This window comes from Anguilla anguilla, chromosome 8 (genome assembly GCF_013347855.1).
Source record: "Anguilla anguilla isolate fAngAng1 chromosome 8, fAngAng1.pri, whole genome shotgun sequence".
NCBI lineage: Eukaryota > Metazoa > Chordata > Actinopteri > Anguilliformes > Anguillidae > Anguilla > Anguilla anguilla.
Window position 1 is genome coordinate 45,472,555 of NC_049208.1, and position 21,927 is coordinate 45,494,481.

The 21,927-nt window shown below is 46.1% G+C and overlaps 1 protein-coding gene across 1 annotated transcript; it reads right to left on the reverse strand.

The window, feature by feature from the left end:
* Positions 1-1,379: 1,379 nt before the first annotated feature.
* LOC118234216 (CREB-regulated transcription coactivator 2-like) lies at positions 1,380-21,915 on the reverse strand. Its single transcript, XM_035430624.1, has 16 exons — positions 21,705-21,915; positions 17,494-17,592; positions 16,052-16,165; positions 15,389-15,450; positions 14,315-14,383; positions 13,781-13,878; positions 12,993-13,019; positions 12,329-12,408; positions 11,720-11,769; positions 10,803-11,035; positions 9,303-9,787; positions 8,585-8,800; positions 7,976-8,167; positions 7,799-7,885; positions 6,258-6,501; positions 1,380-6,054 (listed from the first exon to the last, which is right to left on the reverse strand). Exons 1-16 carry the CDS (start codon positions 21,876-21,878, stop codon positions 5,852-5,854), a joined length of 2,433 nt encoding a protein of 810 aa, XP_035286515.1. The 5' UTR covers positions 21,879-21,915; the 3' UTR covers positions 1,380-5,851.
* Between the last annotated feature and the right edge of the window lie 12 nt (positions 21,916-21,927).

A 21,927-nucleotide genomic window follows, 5' to 3' on the forward strand; every position in this document is an offset into this window, starting at 1 on the left:
ACGTTCCCAATAGCATCTAATATTAAACTCAATCTACGAGTGTGTCGGTTGATATTTCAAATAAATATATATTTTTCCTGGACTTCATCTATATTCGTATTATGATCAACTGAGATGATAATACAAATTTAGATGGATTATTTTAAATATTAAATTGTTTTAGCTAATGTATTTTCCCCCAATATTATTTAAAATATGTTGATAATAAAATACACAGTCAAAACCAAAATAACTTAACGGGCTGATAACGTAATCTGCGTCAGCCACTGGGCATAACTACAGCTGCTGCAGTCTGCTAAATTCTAAAAATGTAAATGTATTTTTAAGAAAATAAAATACCTTAATATATCACAAGTAGTTTTGCTGGTCTTCTGGCATGCTTCTCTACAATTGTAGGTTTTACTGCCTCATCTCTAATGGTGGTTTTCCATCCATGTAAAATGTGCCTTCTGGGAGTTTTGGTTAGAAGTGCCTGCTTAACATACTTAACTGAAGTACCTTAACTTACCTACAGACAATTGCAAAACACAACATTTGCCCCTGTGTTATAGTATGAATGTAAACACCATTAAGTAAATCAAGGGGCTTAATCTTAAACATATGGTATGCATGAAGTTAGCCTCTGCATGATATACTGAAAAAAATTTAAAATCCTGGCTATGTGTGTAAATTGTCAGAAAGTAGGGAGAAAATATCGCATTGATTTTTGACATGGACAGAGAACTTGAGGCAAGTAAAACAGCCAGACATCACCACCTAGTGGATCTCTGTTACTTCTGCGCCTCCTAGGTGACAGTTTTTTCTAAAGGCCGGAACCATAACCTCCGTAAGTAAGCGAACGCAACACCAGACAGACGCACTACAAACACACGCCCTACATAGGCCCGAAACATACCCTATGCAAGTACGCAAACGCTAATGACAACGCCAGTACGTTTCGGGCCTGAGTTACATGTATTATCCCAAAAAACTGACCCTGGGTCTGTTCAATCTTTATTCACAAAATGGTGAGGTTCAATAATATGGATCACTGGGCTGATCCTGGATCAGCCGTATCTTCTGTGGGTTTTCAGTCTGCGGTTCATGCAGCACAGTAAGATATGCAATTTAACCCCCTAGGCTAAAGATCCCACTCCCTGACCACAGCAATTAATCATATTCTTATCCAACAACTAGGAAGTGGTAAGTAGCCAGCATCTGTCATTTACATGAATGTACGCTAGTCAAAACTCTCACATAGGTCACTGATTTGCTACAAGACAGTTTTTAACTAAAAAAAAAAAGTTCACTCATACTCCAATGAAGCCAGGTGCACATAGTTCCTTTTTTCATTTTGTTTATTTTTCCTGTAAAATAATGTGAATATGCACTGCCTTCACTTTTTAAAAAAATCTTTTTTTTTTTTGTTTTTTTTGTTTGTTAGGTTTAAGAAAGCATCTATGGCTTTAGTGACTTATTTACAACAGACTTTTCTTCCCATGTACAGTTAAAATATAGACAAACACAAAACAACACACAAAGATATTTTTTACACAAGGAAAAAGTTTCCATTTCGGTTGTTACCTCTACAAGAAAGCGACCAAACAAACAAGTACATGTAAAACACAAATAGTGAAAATAACAGTAATAATAATCGCAACAAATGTAATAACAAAAATCAATAAAAATATGGCCTTTTTACACAATATCTAGTCTGAATAAAAATCTATGGTGCACTAACAGTGCCCCCTATCCGGAGAGGACAGAACTGACACTGCAACTGTAAAACAGCATGTTAAATGTTTTGGGACACAATAAAAAAAAAGTTGTTAAGTGACACAGAGACATGAACCTATCAAGCAGCTTCACAAGTAACTAAAAACTGCTACTGCAGTGAGACTACTGAAATTTATGTGCAAACACTTAAGTTTTTGTTCCACTCTAGACTCGTTAAGACAAAAAATAAACACTCGCTTTCCGTTTGTGGTAAAAATGAGATTCATTGCAAATTTACAAGTTGCACCTTAACAGCAGGAAAGCAGAAAGACTATGTCATTTTTGTTCCTGGTGAATGAGGAAATGTGAAGAGGTTAAAGGTCAAAGCGTAACACGCCGCGTCGGTTTGTGGCTTCTACATGGAGGCCTGTGGCCTCGGGCCATGAGAAAATAGTCCCGATTAGCCAACAAAGATTAAACGGCACTTTCTAATCTTGCCAGCACCTTCTACCGGCTCTGACACATTCCCACAGAAACTGAGAGTCCAGCTCTGCACCCACATGACACCGTGACCGACGACCGGCTAAGTAAAAATCCTTACTCTTCTTCCAGGCTTTTATCTGTTCTCCGGCGGAAACTCCTAAGTGCGTAATAGCTCCACCTCATGGACAGCTCCTGAAATCTCAGCGACCCTCCTCTGTCTAACAGGCACTCACTTCAACAAGTTTCATTCGAGTGAACTCATGAACATTTTGCAGTCCTCCAGCTCACGAACACACAGGCCTGTAACACATGATGAAGGAGAACTTCAGTCCGTCTTCCACAAGGGGGCGCTTCATGTACACAGTAGGTATACAGGGGAGCATAAGTTGTGTAAAAAAACGAGAAGCGATAACTAACAACTGTCAATCACATCAGTGGCCGTAATGTTTAGCAAACAACAAGACTAGATCGACAAAATTGTTTTATTCACAAGGTGCCAGTTTGAAGTTGCATGGCCTTGTATCTCAATAGCAAGAGTGAGAGACGCACGTTAACAGGAAGGTCGTCACCCAGTGACATCACAGACTTCCTGTCGTTGCGCCGTTATGGCAGGCGAACATAACGCCGCGTAAGCAGAAAGCCTAGTACCGCTTGCTCATTTCGCCGTTAACTGCGAAGCGCAGAGCGGAGAACATTATCGCGCCGTGTTGTTGATTTGAAGAGGGCCAGGAGGCACACAAACGTCACGAAGCGCTCGTGGCCGCAACGCGTCCAAGGCCGAAGACGCAGCCTGACGCAGTCTCAGCTCTGTTTAAAAGACGCGGACTAAAAAAAACACACACAAAAAAAAAAACATCCAAGGGAAGCTGGATTTGATCACAAAACCTTGGCTGCCCTAAAGCTATTAGGCTCTTCTTCCTTTATTACATTACAAAATCAACCTGAAACAATATAATATTTGTCAAAAATTTGTTAAAAAATAAAAACCTTTTTTTCTCATCGTTACAGCAAAACATTTTGCTTTGATGCATAAAAATATACTATAAGTATGCTTTTACGTCAGGGACACTCAAATTTTGTCCTCAAGGCCACAGAGTACTCTGCCGGCTTCTCTGATTGGTGGATTGATTGATTTAAGGTCACTGATTGGCCAGGTTCCACTCACCCGGCATCCCAGGTCTGAACCAGTCCCTGATTAGAGGGGAGGAATGCAAACCAGCAGTACTACTACCGGACCGCCATGGGGCAGACTCGAGCATCCCTGTGTCACAACCTACACTAAGGTGACTGGGCGCAGGGTACATAGCTATCGGCAGGAAAGATTGAGGAAGGGAGATTGCCACCATGGCAGTGATAAGTCAGCGTCACTAACAGACAACAATCCACTCGTCGCTACTAGCAGAGGTGGGAAAGCAAATCTTCATTAAGCCCAAGGGTGGGGCTACGACATTTCCCCTAGGAATAGGAAGTTGGTGTTGCCATTTTCACACAGAAACCAGAGAGGAGCCCTCCATAAATCATGGAGTACGTCAGTAAGAAGAAACACAATGACATTGGCAGCGATTGGTGGATACATTCTGGCTATACTTCTGGGAGTCCTTCAGGGGTAAAGGGAGCAAAGGGAATCCACCAATCACTGCTGGGTTTGTTCTACTTGTTGTTAACGAAATATTCTGTGATTGGTGGAGAGCTCCTCTATGGTTTCTAGAAAAAAGGGACAGCACGGACATCCTATCCCAGGTTTATTACCCCTGCTCCTGAACCAGGAAACCGAAATGACTCACACGAACCAATCACAAGACTCTACAACACAGAAATCCAATGAAATCGCTCAAAATCGATGACTCATCCATGCCCCTCCCATTTCTGTGGTTCATTAAAGTTTCCTGGCATGACACATCAGAAACTAAAATGCTCTCCCACTCTCACAGAAATGGAACATATTGCAATATACTGTAAATATATGCTATTCTTTAAAAAATTTACAATGATATTACGGCAGTGCATTTAAACATATATATAAATATATTACAGTATCTGAAAGTGGCAATCATTTGTATACTTTTACATACAAATCGTTATGAAATGTTAACGATAGATTCAAAATAGATTTTATTTCAATATATTGTCAGCGTATTCCATTTCCGTAAGGGAATTACTTTTTTCAGCTTTAACATTTACCTTCTTTCTGCAACGTACAAAAGCTTCTCATAAATGCACAATTTGAAGTAAACAGAAAGGTACTGAGATGGGGGAGGCTTCTTGCATAGCTTGAAGGTTATTAGACGCACAACATAAAGGGAGGGAATCGGTGGGGTGGGGGGGGGAGCGGTCTCGACACGACAGTAAGGATGACCACTTCTTGTCAGGCACCCATTGGGAGACAGCTGGAATTGCCGCCAGGGAAACCAGAAACCATGGAAACCATCAGCGCGACATGGGCCGCGACAAAGGGGAGGGGCGTATTCCCGTTTCTGGGGACGATGATCTGTCACAGGAAATGTTACCAACAGTGTACCTCTCACAGCAGGGAGAGTTCCACAATTGGGCGCCACAGCAACTAGTTTATCCAGAAAAAGCACTCGGGAGGGGTTTTAATAGAAGCCAGATATTGGAGCCAGAGACTGCCCAGTAGGGAATTGGGGGGGGGGGGGTCCTTACATGGGCATGAAGTCCAGTCGTTCACTAAGCACGAGAGATACAGTGACTAGGCAACTGTTCCTGATTCGTCCCCAAAATACAGCAATATTGTCCAAATATATTGTTCGGTTTATGGGGAGACATTATACAAAGAAAAAACACCTATTGCGACTACTTTTTCTTGTGGAAAAAAATGATTGCATTATTACCATTGACTTTCCATTTAAACAGGTGGTTGAAAACACCTATACTGGAGCCAACCACACACTGGCGCTATTGAGCAACAGCTCTTAACAAGACCAGGAAGTGAGCTTCAAAAACGCAGCTTCGTTCCCAGAACACATGAACAGACGAGTCGTTCAAACAGTGCAGATCTGAACTGCTGAAAGCACTTCCTGGTACAAGAAGGGAGCTTGGTTGCCCCTCCCACTCTGGACCATGTAACCTGACCTTCCCCCGCCCCAAGAACTATTTTGAGGACAGAAAACAGCTTCAGTGCGTTTCAGTTTCAGAAAACTGACGGTTTAGGCAAAGAACAATACATATGCCAACCTAGCTGTTCGCACGGCTCGCAGCGAGAGCTCTGATTGGCTGATCTTTTTTCAGTGCAGGATTCCGCAAACAGCCAGCAACGGCCTCTCACTCTGTGGCCTACCATCGGCAGAAGAAGGCTTTACCAACGTTAAGCAAATCACACATCAAAGTCACTTATGTAAACTTAGTTAAGAAGGTCAGGACCTTTTCAGATTTGTGTTGTGAATCCAAAAAAAAAAAAGTTTAGTCAGGGAGTTTTGGTCCTGCTGGTGGACTGGTGTGCCTGTCCATTTCTCCGACCCGAAGTTTCATCTCCAGAAAATGCTGGGAGTAGCCATGACCGAGCAAACAAGGCGGTCAGAACTTCAATCCTGCCCCTTCGTCCCCAGGCCCCACCTCCTCCAGAAGAGTTATTTGAGCGGAAGGATTCCTCCAGGGCCCACCCCTCCGGCTCCTGGCCCGCCCCCCTCCCCACTGGCCCCGCCCCCCTCCCAAAGAGTCAGTTGAGGCGGTCAGAGCGGAAGGAGTCCTCCACGGCCGGGTCGGGGAGCATCAGGTCCCCCTCAGCCAGCATGCTGAGCCCCTCCAGTGCCAGGGGGTCCATCCGCAGAGGGTCGTCCAGCCCGAAGGGGTCCACCTCGAACCCCGGCATCCCCGACAGGGCACTGGTGATCTCCTTGGACAGACCAGCCGAGGAGTCCCCTGGGCGGGGGAGAGAGAGAGGAGGGAGTGAGAGAGGCAGGGATCTAAAAGTAAAATCATGCAGGACTGCAGTGCCTGTTGGTTTTCAGTGTGTTTCAGCACTCGAGTCACTGACTGACTGAAGAGTATATAGGCCTTGTTTCTTTGTTTGCAAAACGGCAATGTATGAGGCCGAGCCCTGTTCCCGCCACAGCGAGTCTCACCGGTCAGGATGATGTTGGGAAGACCGGGGCAGCCGCCATCGCCGCCATAGCTCTGGTTCAGGTTCTGGTTCTGGTTCTGGTTCTGCTTGTTCAGGAGCTGCGGGTCCACCAAATGTTGGGACCCCTGAGGCTCCCGGTCTCCAGAATAGGACCCCGCATTCCCCAAACTGGCCAAGCTCTCGGACCCCTGGCCATGGTTGAAGAACTGACCCTGCGTTCGAGCCTCCATGTCGAACTTTTCCAGCTGGGGGGGGAGGGGCAGTGCATTAAAACCAAAAATAACAGAAGGACAGACGAATAAGAGGACCCACAGGAGTACACAGACATACAGACAGACAGAAACACAGACAGACAGATTCTGTGACATCACTTGGACTAGGGTGGAAAAACACATTTCATTTTCTTCCTTACAAAGAAAGAGAAAGCTGTATATAGGGTTTAGTTACCATGCCCCTTTTAATCAAAGAAACAAATCAAAAACTTAATCAAGTCAAAATGAATCAAACCAGATTAAATGAAAACATTCTCTGGGGTTAAATGTGACCCCAGTAGAGGGGCTCTCAAAGCTGGCAAAAATCCCTCCTTGTCTGAATGGCGGTAATTACGGCCTTATAGCGCGATCGCCGGCAAACGAGTAGCAGCTTTTGCGCCGACGCCATGTTTTAATCCTGGAAAGCTGACGGACGGTGACCCGCGTGCGGCGGGAAAGCCTTTGGGGGCGCCGAGCCAACCAGCAGCAGGATCACCGCGGGGAGGCGGAGCTTCTAATCGACAGGGTGCTTGAGCTAACTAGCCGAGCCTCGTCGATGGGGCACGTCGCTTCAGAGCAGTAACTGTGCAGCTCGGCTGGGGGGGGGGGGGGGCGCAGTGTGAAAGGCAGCAGCGGCTGGCTGCGCTGGAGCAATGTGCGACTGCTGCGGACAGGTCGCACACGCCCCGTCGAGGCTAGCTCACAGGGCTAATTAGCCAGAGCACCCTGTCGATCAGAAATGCTTAACACAGGCCCATGCCCCGGTCGGCCGTCTGCAGAGCTGATGGAGGAGGCCGCAGGGATTAAACAGCCCAGAGACAACGACTGACCACTTCAAACCAGGAACGTCTAAATAACATATATATATATATAACATAACAACATAATATATGCAGAATAGCAAGCATAAAAAGTCTTTTAAAAAAGGGGGCAATCACAATGTAAGTCAGACCATAGCGCTACCAGAGCAGGAGACTGCTCTGCTCATGGGGGAGAGGGCGTGGCTCTGGTTGGGGGTGTGGCCTTAGCGACCTACCTGCTGGGAGAGGGCGTGGCTCTGGCTGGGGGTGTAGCCTTAGGGACCTACCTGCTGGGACAGGGCGTGGCTCTGGCTGGGGGTGTGGCCTTAGGGACTTACCTGCTGGGAGAACGAGTGGCTCTGGCTAGGGGTGTGGCCTTAGGGACCTACCTGCTGGGAGAGGGCATGGCTCCGGCTGGGGGTGTGGCCTTAGGGACCTACCTGCTGGGAGAGGGCGTGGCTCTGGCTGGGGGTGTGGCCTTAGGGACCTACCTGCTGGGAGAGGGCGTGGCTCTGGCTGGGGGTGAGCTGCAGGCCAAGGCAGGGGTCATCCAGGAAGGAGCCGAGTATGGAGGGGTCCTGGGGCGGGAGAGTGGGAAGGGGGTGAACTCTATGTCAGACTCACATGCTACAGACACGAGACACCGAACCATCCCCAAGCTCACTCACATTGTACAGGCTCAGATCTGGCTGCAGCTGGCCCGTGGGCGCCAGCGCCCTCTGCTGGTGTTCCTCCTGCAGCGAGCACTGCTCCTGCGTCTGCGCAGTCTGGTCCTGCATGCCCTGCAGCTGCAGCTGCAGATCCATCCGCGGGCGCTGAGAATGCTGCAGCTGCTGCTGGTGTTGCTGCTGTTGCATTTGTTGCTGTTGCTGTTGTGTGTGATGCTGTTGCTGTTGTATCTGTTGCTGTTGCGTGTGATGTTGTTGCTGTTGCATTTGTTGATGTTGCTGTTGCATCTGTTGCTGTTGCATGTGATGTTGCTGTTGCATTTGTTGCTGTATCTGTTGCTGTTGTGTGTGATGTTGCTGCTGCATTTGTTGCTGTATCTGTTGCTGTTGTGTATGATGTTGCTGTTGCTGTTGCATTTGTTGCTGTATCTGTTGCTGTTGTGTGTGATGTTGCTGTTGTTCTTGCTGTTGTTGCTGCTGCTGCTGTATCTGCTGCTGTTGTGGGTGATGTTGCTGTTGTTGTTGCTGTTGCTGCTGTATCTGTTGCTGTTGTGTGTGATGTTGTTGCTGTTGCTGCTGTATCTGTTGCTGTTGTGTGTGATGTTGTTGCTGTTGCTGCTGTATCTGTTGCTGATGTGTGTGATGTTGTTGCTGTAGTATCTGTTGCTGTTGCTGTTGCTGGTGATGTTGTTGCTGCTGTTGATGCTGCAAGTGCTGGTGCTGATGCTGTTGGCCAGACTGCTGCATGGACTGATGGGATAGCGGATGACCCGTCTGGGGCTGACTGTAGGGATAGGCTGGCTTGCTGGTGTCCAGGGGAACCCCCTGTGGCAGAGCATCAGAGAGGCGATTCATTTCAATTCAATTGTCCCCTTTTTCTGGACACTGGTTCAACAGCAGCAGATATACATGTTAGCAAACCTACAGTTACTCAGTCTGCTTCACACAACAAATACAAACCAAACACAAGAACAGACCCCTCCCTCCCTGGGTGAGGCTACAGGTTTGATACCGAACTGTGTGGCCCCTCTGCGTGTTGGGACAGTGTGTTAACAGGACGGGCCATTGGGCGACCCTGTGAAGCCTGTTCTAAACACGGCAGCTTTTTCCCCTAATAATGCTGATACCATTATCTGTGTTTTAGCATCAACACTGTAAGTACACTCTTGTTAACTGTTACCTGCCGAGGGACATACAGATGAAATTTAGCTTGATGGCTAATTCTGGGACAGCCAAGTGGCTGTCCACGGTTCCTGTCAATTAAATAAACAAATAAATAAATAAATAAATAAATAAATAAACAGACAAATACATACAAGACGAATACCTGTGTTATAGAGGAGAGTGTCGGAGAGATGGTGGGGGAGAACTGCTTAGGGTGGTGCCGACGCGTCTCTCCACCAATGGGCAAGACCAGGGGGCTGAGCTGGGTCCGTCGCCTGGGTGACGTGGTGAGTGACGGCTGCGCCTGGCCAGTGGCGAGCGAGGGGTAAGAGGCGGAGGAGCAGGAGCCGGACCCGCCGGCCCCGCTGCTGAAGCTGGGGTTGCTGGCGGCCGATTGGAGGGACTGGCCACTGAGGGAGGAGTTACTGAGGGAGGACTGCAGTGATTGGTTGCTGAGCGATGACTGCAGTGATGGGCAGGAGCTGAGCGGAGATTGCAGGGAGGGGTTGCTAAGCGACGAGTGCAAGGAGGTGGAGCTCAGGGAGTTGGGGAAGGAGTGGCTGCTGAGGGACGATTGGATATTGGGGTTGCTAAGAGATGACTGGAGCAGGGAGTTACAGTACGCTCCCTGCAGAGACGCCGACAGACCTGTCCAGGGGAGAGATCAGAAAAAGAAAGAAGAAAAAACCAAATACGTCACATTGTGAGAACCCCCATTCTTTCTGACAGACATTGCACACGAGTACTGTGTCAAAAGTATCATCCGAGTAGCCCCATTATTTTAATACATTTAGCCATTTATTAATTGACTCCATACATAATATACCATGCCAATATGTTATATTATACAAATATACATCATGGACCGAGTTTACTTTTGTATCAAAATATTACATATTCCATTAGTCCTACATGGAAATGAAAATGAGAACTTGACTGGGTGAGAGGCGTTATCCAGGCGTGACTGAAAAAATATCACAAATACTCCGTCAACCCTGAATAAAAAAAGGTTGATGAATGGAACGTAATGTGAGGGGAGAGAGGAGACCCTAGAAACAGTCAGCAGGTTCCTCCTTCTCCCTAGCGTGCACGGGGGTGTTGGTACGCAAGCGCGTGGTAGAAAAAGAGCTGTGAGCCGCCATCCTCACCTTCAAAAAGCCGACCGCACAGGAAGTTGCTGGGGGGGGATGTAGGGACTTCCTGTGCGGCCCGCCGCTGCCCCACCCCCTCTTTTGAAGGTGAGGGTGGCAAGTGACAGTTTGTTTCCACTGTACGTCCTGACACACCAACAAACCAACGCATGCCAGAGTGAGAGAGAGCCAGAGCCAGAGAGCCAGAGAGAGGGCTGAATGAATGCATTTCAGGCCCTGCTGCAGAAAGTTTCAGTCTATGTCCCACCCCCTGCACTGTTTTATTGGCTAAACCCCCAGTGTCGCCCACCCGCGTCCCAGAGGGCCACAGATTCTACTGGGATTTGTCTTTCAGCTGAATATCAGGAACCACTGAGCTACACACACACACACACACTTTTGCGTGTGCACGTATACACACGCACACACTTTTGCGTGTTCATGCATACACACGCACACACACACTCTCACAAATGCGCGCACACACACACACACACACACACACATGCACACACACTTCCGTGTGCGCGCACCTGGCAGGTGAAAGGCGTTGCTGGAGGTGATGCCCAGCTGGGTAAGGGTGCTGGCCAGGTTGCCGGTGCTGCTGCCCCCACTGAGGGAGGGGTATGGGGGCTCGTCCCGGTCCAGGGGGGTGGGCAGGGGCGAGGGGAAGTGCAGGGTGGTGAGGTCTGGCAGGGACCCCCCCGCGTTCAGCGCCGCTGGGATGTGGGGTGTGCTGGAGGGCTGGTCTGGGGAGGGGAAGATACTACAAGGAGAAGGAGGACAAGAGAACAGGAGGATGAGACCAGGAGGGAGGATGGAGGAGAGGGGGAAGAGAAGTGGGTTTTCACAATTAAAATTTTTAAATTTCGAAGTAAGTGTTCTAGAACTCCATTGTTTTCAATTACCAGTAGTGATTGTGACATCAGCATTTTTGAGTTAAAAAATATACATAAATAGTTAATGCTATTCCTTATTTTTCTCAAAAAAATAATTTGCGTAGTAACACCATGTTTTTAAAAAATCTCATTTTTGTTTTCAGTGAATTTGTCACATTATTATCTTCACCAATTTATCCTCAGTCTCCCTCTTACCCCTCCCTCCTGTCTACTTACGGCTTCCAATGATATGTTGTAGGTTTACTACCAGCAACTACTAGTTATGACATCAATAACGTGGTATCACCTCAATTTATGTTTTCACTTTTTAAAATCGCTCCAGAAAAGTGTCTGCTAGATGATGACATATAAATGCTACGTTACTGGCTTGAGTGACAAGACAAGATACATTAGCCACTTTCCCAAATTCATTCTCTGCTTTTCTCCGACTTCTGAATGGCCTTCAGGCCTTAAAGCATTCAGGCGGCTACTCGGTTATACGCTTCAATCCACTCAGAGAAGATCTACTGGAGCCAGCATCTACAAGTAATTCAGTCTGAGGGGCAACTTACTTGATACCAGGGACTTCACAGGATTTTGGTCGTGATGACAGAATTGGTAACTGAGGACAGACAGACAGTTAGTCAAACTCATTCAGCTAATATATAAAAAAAAGAGTTCAATTACTGAGATAAAATAGTCCCACAAAAATTTACCAAAAATCTTACAAAGTTTACATGGGAACTAGGGAAAAAAACATAAAATGTATCAAATCAATTCAAATTTATCCTGCTAGCAACCGTCACCATATTCTTCATTTCCCCACAACCCCGCTTAGCTGGAGATAAAGGCCTCTGAGACTCTCAACCACTCTATTAAACACCAAAGTCAGCTTGTGTCACCTGGTACACTTTAGTCAATCAGGGGTCTTAAGAAAAAAGAACTTTCACAGGATGAACGCTGCACATAACATTCTGCATTGGTGGAAAAGTGGAAAATTTCACCACAGTCCCTTAGTGGTATAGATGGGGTCCGTATTTGTACCACTACCTAAAATTACGGGGAAATATACAGTATATGTTTGCAGTATTAGATAAAAACAGAGGCCGGTATAAAATGTGTCAGTGTGAGTGCACAGTGATGCAAAAGCATCGGAGTGGGCCCCAGGGGATTGTGGGTACCTTCTTGGTGTCCCAGGGTTTGAGAACCTTCCCCTCGTCCAGAACATTCTCCTCGATGGGTGGGACCGGGTACGGGAACACTGGGGGGTGGGGGGGGGGGGGGGGGGGGCGTTAGTAACGGTCATCCTGAACCACTGCTGTCAACACAAGAGCAGCCAGCCCTGCAAGTACTGACAAGCGGGGTCTCTGTGTGTGTGTGTTTTTACGTCTGTGTAAATGGACTGCATTTATATAGCGCTTTTATCCAAAGCGCTTTACCACCCAGGGCGGGGTTTGAACCGGCAACCCTCCGACTGCCAGACAATCGGTCTTACCTCCTGAGCTATGTCGCCCCCATGCGTGTGCATGCGTGTGTGATAGAGTGAATGAGTGAGTGAGTATGTACGTGTGTGTATGTGCATGTGCATCTGTGCGTGTGTTTTTATGTCTGTATGTGCTTAGAGTTAGTGAGTGAGTGAGTGAGTGAGAGTGTGTTTGTGTGCGTGCTTACGTGTGAGATACACGGAGTATGTGTGTGTGTGTTAGACAGAGAAAGTGAGAGTGTGTGTGTGTGTGTGTGTGTGCACACGCGTTTGTGTTTGTATGCATAGATACAGTGATACAGTGAGACAGTAATATGGTTTTAAAAAGAACAAAAGAAGACATGAATGAAATGGGGACTCACTCTTTCGACCCTCGCCTTCTGCCAAGCCTGCAGCGCCACAAACAGGCAAACACAAAACCTGTCAGAACAGCAGAGATCCAAACCCCTCCCACACAACCTGAGATCCAATCCCCTTCCACACAACCTGAGATCTAAACCCTTCCCACACAACCTGAGATCCAAACCCCTCCCACACAACCTGAGATCCAATCACCTCCCACACAACCTGAGATCCAAACCCCTCCCATATAACCTGAGACCCAAACCCCTCCCACACAACCTGAGATCCAAACCCCTTCCACACAACCTGAGATCCAAACCCCTCCCACACAACCTGAGATCCAATCCCCTCCCATACAACCTGAGATCCAAACCCCTCCCACACAACCTGACATCCAAAACCCCCCCCACACAACCTGACATCCAAACCCCTCCCACACAACCTGAGATCCAAACCCCTCCCATATAACCTGAGACCCAAACCCCTCCCACACAACCTGAGATCCAAACCCCTTCCACACAACCTGAGATCCAAACCCCTCCCACACAACCTGAGATCCAATCCCCTCCCATACAACCTGAGATCCAAACCCCTCCCACACAACCTGACATCCAAAACCCCCCCCACACAACCTGACATCCAAACCCCTCCCACACAACCTGAGATCCAAACCCTTCCCAAACAACCTGAGATCCAATCCCCCCCACACAACTTGACATCCAAACCCCTCCCACACAACCTGAGATCCAAACCCCTCCCACACGATTTGGGGTCACTATTGATGATTTTTTTTTGGGGGGGGGCTCACCACTGTGCCTGTTATGGGGGTTCAGTGTGTGGATGGATAGGGTGTCCCTGGAGAGAGGGTTCATCACACTGGTGTGGAGGGCAGAGTCCGAATTTGTCCTGCAAACGAGAAGCCAAAGACGAGACAAAAAAATGGGGGGGGGGGGGGGGGTGGGTCGGGGAGGGGATGAGTGGGGAACAGGGACGAAAGAGATTGAGGTCAGTCCAAAAACCGTGGAAATGTCTAAAAAGCATTTCATCCTTCGGATTGAAACCCTCTCTTTTTCACCCCCCCAGCCCAAAGTCCCAGTTTTTCTCTCGGCGCTCCTTCCCCTGTTCCGTACGTCTGCATAGTTAAAGTTTGATTGTAATAAATCTGAAAATAGTCCACGGAGCAGTGCACACGTTATCGCAACCACCCAAAGCACGCAAACCTACAGTTTCAGAAACACATCTGGTTCACCCCCATAAAACGGACAAGGGGGTTTGCTGTGGGACAGGTGTTTTGCTTCAGGAATACTGAAGAGATGGGGGGGAGGGGGGTGTGGGGGTTCACCTGTTGAGAGCAGTGATGGGGAGGTGGACCAGTTGGTGTTTGTCCAGGGGGAAGTTGCTGGGCCAGTTCCTTGGCAATCGACAAAAAAAAAAAGAAAAAAAAAAAAAGCTCCGTTAATGGCCGCAACAAAAAAAGAAAAAAATTGTTCAAAAAACAAAAAAGTAAATAAGTGGTGGACGCGAAAGACAGACGGCAGAGAGGAAGATAAGAGACAGGAAGTCTGACTGAAAACAGGAGTCGAACATCGAGTGAGACGTGCGAGCGTCGGTTTGGCGACGTCATCTCGTCGACGGGGCGCCCGCTCTTTCACCTCAAGCTTCCCACGAAGCCTCTCTCTCTGACTCATGCGTGGGTGAGCCCAGCTTGTCACAGCTTAATCGGAAGCAGCGACTGACATCACACGCTTCAGAGGAAAGCACGTGTTTGCCTGCGCTACCCCGAACCGCCAGCGGGGGCAGCGGTGAACATTGCAGAGTGAACGTGGCTGGCCACTCCAAATTGGGCAAGAAAAAAGGGGGTGGAAATCATAAATAAATAAAAAATTGCTTGACAATGAGAAGATTGGGAGCATGAAGAGAACTGTTCACATCCAAGAAACCGAAGACATGCTTTCGGACTCACAAAAGTGCCAGCTGAGGTCCGTCTCCCCCATCTTAGAGCGCAACTCCCGTTTTCTTCAGTCAAAGCAGGAAGGAAAGATAGAGTTTTGCGGTTTTGATGCGAGTGGAAAAAAGAGAGAGATGAGGAAGAAAAAAGAAAAAGAGTCTTTTATCCAAGAGGTGAAAGTAGGGAAAAAAACACGAATACCTTAAGAGACAGGAAGCCAGGAAAAAGAATTCCACCACAAAAAAAATCTATGAAAAGGAATCCCAATTAACAGATATGTAGGAGTGAAGTCAGAGAAAGACTGAAGAAACTATTACGGCATGAATCCTATCTGCACGTTGATATTAGTGCACGTCATATTAGTGCCCTGTCCAAAGCACCAGGGTCAGGGGGGAAAACATTAAAACGCCGTAAACAGGCGCTGCTATAGATGGCTAAGTCTTTGTGGAAAGGGGTCCTGAATATTACCTCCTCCAGCTGGGATCAGGGGGCGGAGACAGGTAGGTGGAGCTGTAGGGCAAGCTGTCGGTCTGCGCCAGACGGTCAAGGAGCCTTTAGTTGGAGAGTGGCAAGCAAATGCATTGCGATAGTGGCAGCAACTTTTCAAATAAAACTGCTAATTAATACAGAACAAACTCACAGATGTTCGAGAGAGAGAGAGAGAAATTGGCCCAGGGAAATCCAACACCTTTTTTGACCCGGAAACCTTTATTTAATCTGAAAAATGTGCAGCTCTGTTAGATCAATTACTGTCTTAACTTGCCTAAATGACTACATTTTCCCGGTATATTGTGAAATTGGAATACATGAGTGCTGCTGCACAGCATGATCCAAAGCAGGGGTCCTCAATCTCATCCAGAAAGGGCCGGTGTGGGTGCAGGCTTTTGTTCCAACTCGGCAGTTACACACCTGATTCTACTAATCAAGGTGCTTAGCAAAGATTCCGAGGGGTTGATTAGTAGAATCAGGTGTGTAATTGCTTGGTTGGAACAAAAGCCTGCACCCACACCGGCCTTTTCTGGATAAGATTGAGGACCCCTGATCCAAAGGATTTGCATGAGTCCTCCACACTAGAGGGGGCGCTGCACTGGGGTTGCTGGCCCTGAGACTGAGGTACCACAGAGAGGATACTTGTCTCCTGTAGGGACGGACAGGGGAGGTGAACCTCCTGTCCCGGTGGACCCTCTCCACAAGGCCGTGGTGCCGGGTGGAGCGACTGGACTCCAGAGGGTTGTGGAACTGGGCCTGAGAGGAAAAGAGAGACTACATTACCCATAATCCTACTGTTATTTACCAGGCTGGCAATTCGCTTATATCACGCCGGTCGCCATTTTGAAATATTCCTGTGCGAAAACAAGGCTATGGTGGGAAGTGTTCTAGGAGCGGTGCTTACATGAAGCAGAAAAGCGATTTGAGTCGGTGATGCCACTATGGCATATTGTTGTGTACCACGCTGTAAGTTGTATCAAAGACGAGAATGTGATCATGGCTTGTCTTTCCATCGATTTCCGAGTAACCCGGACACCCGTCGCCAGTGGATTGCCAAGATAAGGAGAGATGTTGGACCTTATTTTCAGGTAATGTAACGAGCTAGCTAAGCTAGCGTCTAAGTTAGCTAACTTATCGTTAGCTTACCCTGATAATAACCTCCAAAAGTTCGTAAGATGAATTTACACGTCAACACTCACCTTAACACATCTCTCATCTCAGATCACAGACAACACAAGAGTGCTCCAAACACATTTCCAAGGACTGCATATTAAGATCGCTTACCGGTTTGAACAAACTGAAAAACGGGAGTGTGCCGTCTTTGTTTACATGGTGTCAGCCCAAGACCAGAAGGACAATTCAACGCTTCCAGAGGTAACTGTCATCTGACATTAGCCAAACTATTTCCGTATCAGCATGAAAAAGATAATAAATGCATTTAGATCAAACCTACTAGACTATGCGTAAAAAACGAACTTTCGTAAAGCTCTCTCACAACAGTATGGTACACAACAATATGCCATAGTAGCATCACCGACTCAAATCGCTTTTCTGCTTCATGTAAGCACCGCTCCTAGAACACTTCCCACCATAGCCTCGTTTTCGCATAGGAAAATTTCAAAATGGCGGCCACGTGAAATAAGCCTATACCTGCTATAAAAGTGAAGGTGCAAGAAGCTGAAGTAAATTCAGAGACATTTAGGAGAAAGAGATAGCGAGAGAGAGACCCATTACCCACAATCCCACAGTGTCAACAGGCTGGCAACACTTTTCATAAAAGTGACTGAAACTGAAGTAAATTCAGAGATGTTCAGTTAAAAAGGGGAGACAATCTCAAGACCAGGAGCATTAACAGTGGTTCACTAGAACCTGACACCAGACGTGCATAAAATTAACCAATTTTCAAAACAAAAAAATCCATATCTTTTTCAGGTTATCAGCCATAAAGCACAGGTCACAAGCTTTTGCCTAAAAATAAAAAAATAAAACAGAATTCATATTTTCAAGCTCAACTTTGATTAAATGATTCATATTTGGTGACAATGAGATGAAGTGAAGGGCGGTCCTTGATCTCTGCTTCTCACCTGGTCCGGGGCGTTCCTCCCGATTTGGTTGACGTTGGGAAGAGACCCTCCGTAATATTGACCCTGGATCTGGGACAGACGAACCTTCTGCGCCTGAATCTACGGGGGGAAGGGAGCGGCAGGAACAACCCACGCGTCAACGGCAAACCAGTAACGGTCTTTCAGTGTCCCTGCGCCTTTAAGTTACATCTGTGATAACTTCACTTGTACAGTGCGTGAGACACTGTCACAAAAAAAAAAAAACAGGAAATGAGAAAATCGGGAAAAAACCTTCAAAAAACTACAGAGAAAACAATCTCCCCAGTTAGAATTCGTACCTGAGAAGTTATCGTTTTTTTATAGTTAAATTACACATAATGTACCGGAGAAATACATGACATTAAGGGTCTGGTTTACTAAGATGTTTAGTACATGCAAAAGCTTTTAGCACACGCAAAACTAATAACACACCCAATGATTGGTGCAAAACAAATACCATGACCACTTATTGATCTGCAACATCTTGTTTGACAGTTTGTTCCGAGTTTCATGAGCCTACGCTGTACAAATAATTTGCATTAAAATATTTGTTTACACACCTACTCCACCCACCCCAGGGAGTATTTTTCAGAAATGTGAAGTAGGCAGAGCCAGGCTGAAACAGTGATTGCAATTACTCTTTAACATTTTGATGAATCCGTGCTGCGATTGGTCAGTAGGTTGCCAATCAATTGTGAACCTTAAGTGAACCATGCAGAACAGACTGACCACATCAGACTGACAGTTTTCCTATTTAGAAATGACATTTAGTATTTACATTTAATATTTCCTATTTAGTATTTTACAAAAACTAGACTCATTTTTTAAATTATTTTCCGGTTTATGAATAGTTTTTTTTTAAAAGTACAGATCTTTTAACTTCAGGAATACTTTAAATCTTAAAAAGTGGCCAGCGCAAGCACAATCTACCATTATCATGCACTGGGGGGGTAAGAAGACTAGAACACTGTACTTAATTTGGACCAAAACACACCAAACCTAAATACTCTCAACTCTCTCTTCCAAGAACTCGTCACTTTTTCCTTCACGTTGCTTTAGAGCAGCTGTGCAGATGCTTGGGAAGCGTGGAACTGGTCCTGCAACCATGGGGTTGCCAGTTCAAATCCTGAGTGTGACCCAACTGTTGATGAATAGACCTGATCTTAAATCGTTAGGAAAGTCCATAATTAACCGAATACCCTTCCGTCCCCTCTTAAAAATGCAGTCTGCAGTGGCCTTGCATTTTGTTTTATCTTTAGACCATTGCAAACCTTCATTTAGCCTTGCCAATCAACCTGTGGTCACCATAAGTGGGCTAAATGTTCAATTTCTACAAAAGCCCCCTGTCCAACCCTCCTGCCCATAGCAACCCCACCCACTAAGACCCAAAGGAGGCAGGCCAATGTTGCCAGGGCAACCAGAGTATACAAGACAGGCCTATGCATAACGGTTAGGAAACTAGGCATTCAAATTTAAGGTTGTAGGTTTGATTCCCAGGACTGGCCCCTCTATTGCACCCTTGAGCAAGGCACTTAATCCGAGTTGCTTCAGTAAATATCCAGCTGTATAAATGGACTGTATGGAATAAGAATATACAGTCATGAATGTATAGGTCTGGGTACGAGTTTGTCTGTTAAATGCCCAAAAAATGTCCAGGAAACTGACATCTGTGAATGCTTTGCTGATGTGTTGATTTAATACTTTTTTGCATTCACAAACAGCCCAGAAATATTTTTAATGATCCGTGCAAAAAAAAAAAAAAACGTAGAAAAACTCATGCTAAGATTGGCCTGTTTTCCCCTCTTGGCTAAATGCCAGGTTTTCAGTAGACGAGGTTAGCTGAGGACAATATGCATCACTAAAACACTAACACTGGTGAAATCCTTCCTACTTCTAATATGCAAATGATGCTCTTGCCACTGTGTCGGCAAGCAAAGGTGGAAATACCTAAGCATTGCACCTTTTCTGAATGCATAATACCAATATGCTTTTTATTTTATTTTCGTTTCTGCAGGCACTGCAATTTTGCAATAACACCAACAGTTAATATTCCTAGTGCCCATCACAAGGACTTCAGAAACTACACAATGAGGCTTCACTAAAAAGCTAGCGCATGGTGCAGTGCCTTGCCTCCCTTCAACTCCCCCCCCAACTGTTGCTGCTAGTGACACTCCCGGTTGCTGCAGAACAGACATGATGGATTGAAATATACACCTACCATTAGCTAGCAATAATTAAATAGCTTTCAAGTTAAGATATGCGGAATCAAAACCTTTCTTTATGAGGGATGTAATGCCCGGAGTTTGAGACCGCTGTCGGGTGTAATGTTAGCATGCAGTAGCTCAGTGTTACAACGTTATTACACATTGAATGATCAGGAGGTTTAACTATATGATGGTAAAGCCTAGCTTACGTTGCTTTTTTTCGTGCTGTCTGGCAGTCGAATGTTACTGCACGGGACAACCTGCTATAACCAAGCGAGGAGGAATGGTTTACATATAATGCGTCTTACAGATATGAATATTAACGAGCGCAACACGCCCACCCTGTCCAGATCTGCTCAACAGGTCACGATAATCTAACAGAATAGTGTTTCTCACAATTCAATGGCTGGGTTAAATTAATCGGCTTCAAAACTTTAAATAAATATTAAGACACTGCAATTGTCACTACCCGGGGAATATAACCAGAATTTTAATTCAGTTTCCGGGATGCAAAAAAAGCACGTTACTGGGGATCCCGTAAATGTTTCGTTTCCGCCATCTAGTGGTAACTGGGGAACTGAATTTTCGGGGCGCACTGCTGACCCAGTGAGTGATTGACGGGTACTAGAGTTACTGGGTCTGCTTAGTCACAAACGAAATGTACTCTGTGTGTGTGTGTGTGTGTGTGTGTGTGTGTGTGTGTGTGTGTGTGTGTGTGTGGGTGTGTGGGTGTGTGTGAGTGTGTGTGCTGGGCCCGCTCACTACAGCCAACAGTGTGATTAATGTGAGTGGGCCAGACTCTTCCACTTCATCTTCTCTCTGCTGCGTTTTCGAGTGGAAAACCCTCCCAAATCGTTGGATATCTGGCTCCAAATCCAACCAAGCTTTTAGGCTGCTAGTGTTGGAAAACTGTTGTGTTTATTATTTTTTTTTTTTTTGATAGACTGCCATTTTTTTTTTTGCTTCCCCGAAGCATTACTGTAATTTGTTCTTTTCATTGCTGTATGCTGTTATAGATAAAGGCGCAAACTTCATGAATATCAATGACATGGCATAATACATTGTTAATTTTTAATTTATAATTATTCTGCGTATATGATTAACGCTATGGGTATGTTATTGTCAATACTAGCTATGTTTAAAACAGCATTTTTTAAATGTGATTTACTAAACACCACCAAATGGTATCTGACAAGAACGCATCTGTATTACCAAGAAGTTATTCATTGTAATAGTCTCCATTCTCTAACTATGATTATTTCGCCATTTGTATTTTACAAACGTCTTTTTACGAAAATCAGGCAAAAGGGCTGAGCGCTATTATTTTGGCTCTGTGTTAGCTGCAGCTTGAGATACGTAGCTAACATTACAGTTATAATTTAAGATAGTTTGTAAAAGGGTAGCACGCTAACAAGCTGTTTAAGCCATTAAGATAGACTAACGTTATCACAAATAAAACTGACAAGCAGGTTGCAAACATCAGTCTGGTATTGCAATCGGCAGTATTCACTTCTCAGTAAATTTGGAGGCTAGCTAATGTTTAGCTAATTTACTTGGGATGTAAACAACTTTATTAATTTGCCAAAGTAGGAAGCTAAGATAGCTAACATTAGCCAAGACACCTTCGCAAGCTAACAGCTAGTCAGCTACGCCTTTCATTAACCAAACCTCTGTCACATTGCACTGACTGACAGACGCCAGTGTGGGCATCTTCAAAAAAATGTTAATGTTAGCTATATCCGTCAAACAGTGCTCAAGCGCGCCGCCTGTCCCACTGTCACTGTTAGCAAGCAATCGGTAGCTAGCTAGCTTTCAAAGAATGCAAGTTGATGTTCACTTCGCATCAACAACCTGCCTCATTTCTCTCGGCTGTTGCCAAGGCACCCAAGTTTTCTTTCGATGGCTACCCTACAGGCCTGTCTCTCCACGACTATTTCCACATTAGCAGGCTAGCTGGTTAGCAAGCGACCTCCCCCGTCCTCGACTTACCCGAGTCGAGGTGATGTCCATCATAACCTCCTGAAAGGCTGCCGTCTCTTCTGCTTGTCGCTGAGTGTGCAGAGCTATCTTCTCGCTAAACTTGCGCGGATTACAAGCCCCGGAACCAGCGCCCGAACCGGGTCCGGGTCCGCCACCGCCCACACCCGCACCCGCCGCAGACATCTTAACTGGCTACTGAAGTGATCTGACTACGAAGGAGGACGGCAAGCGG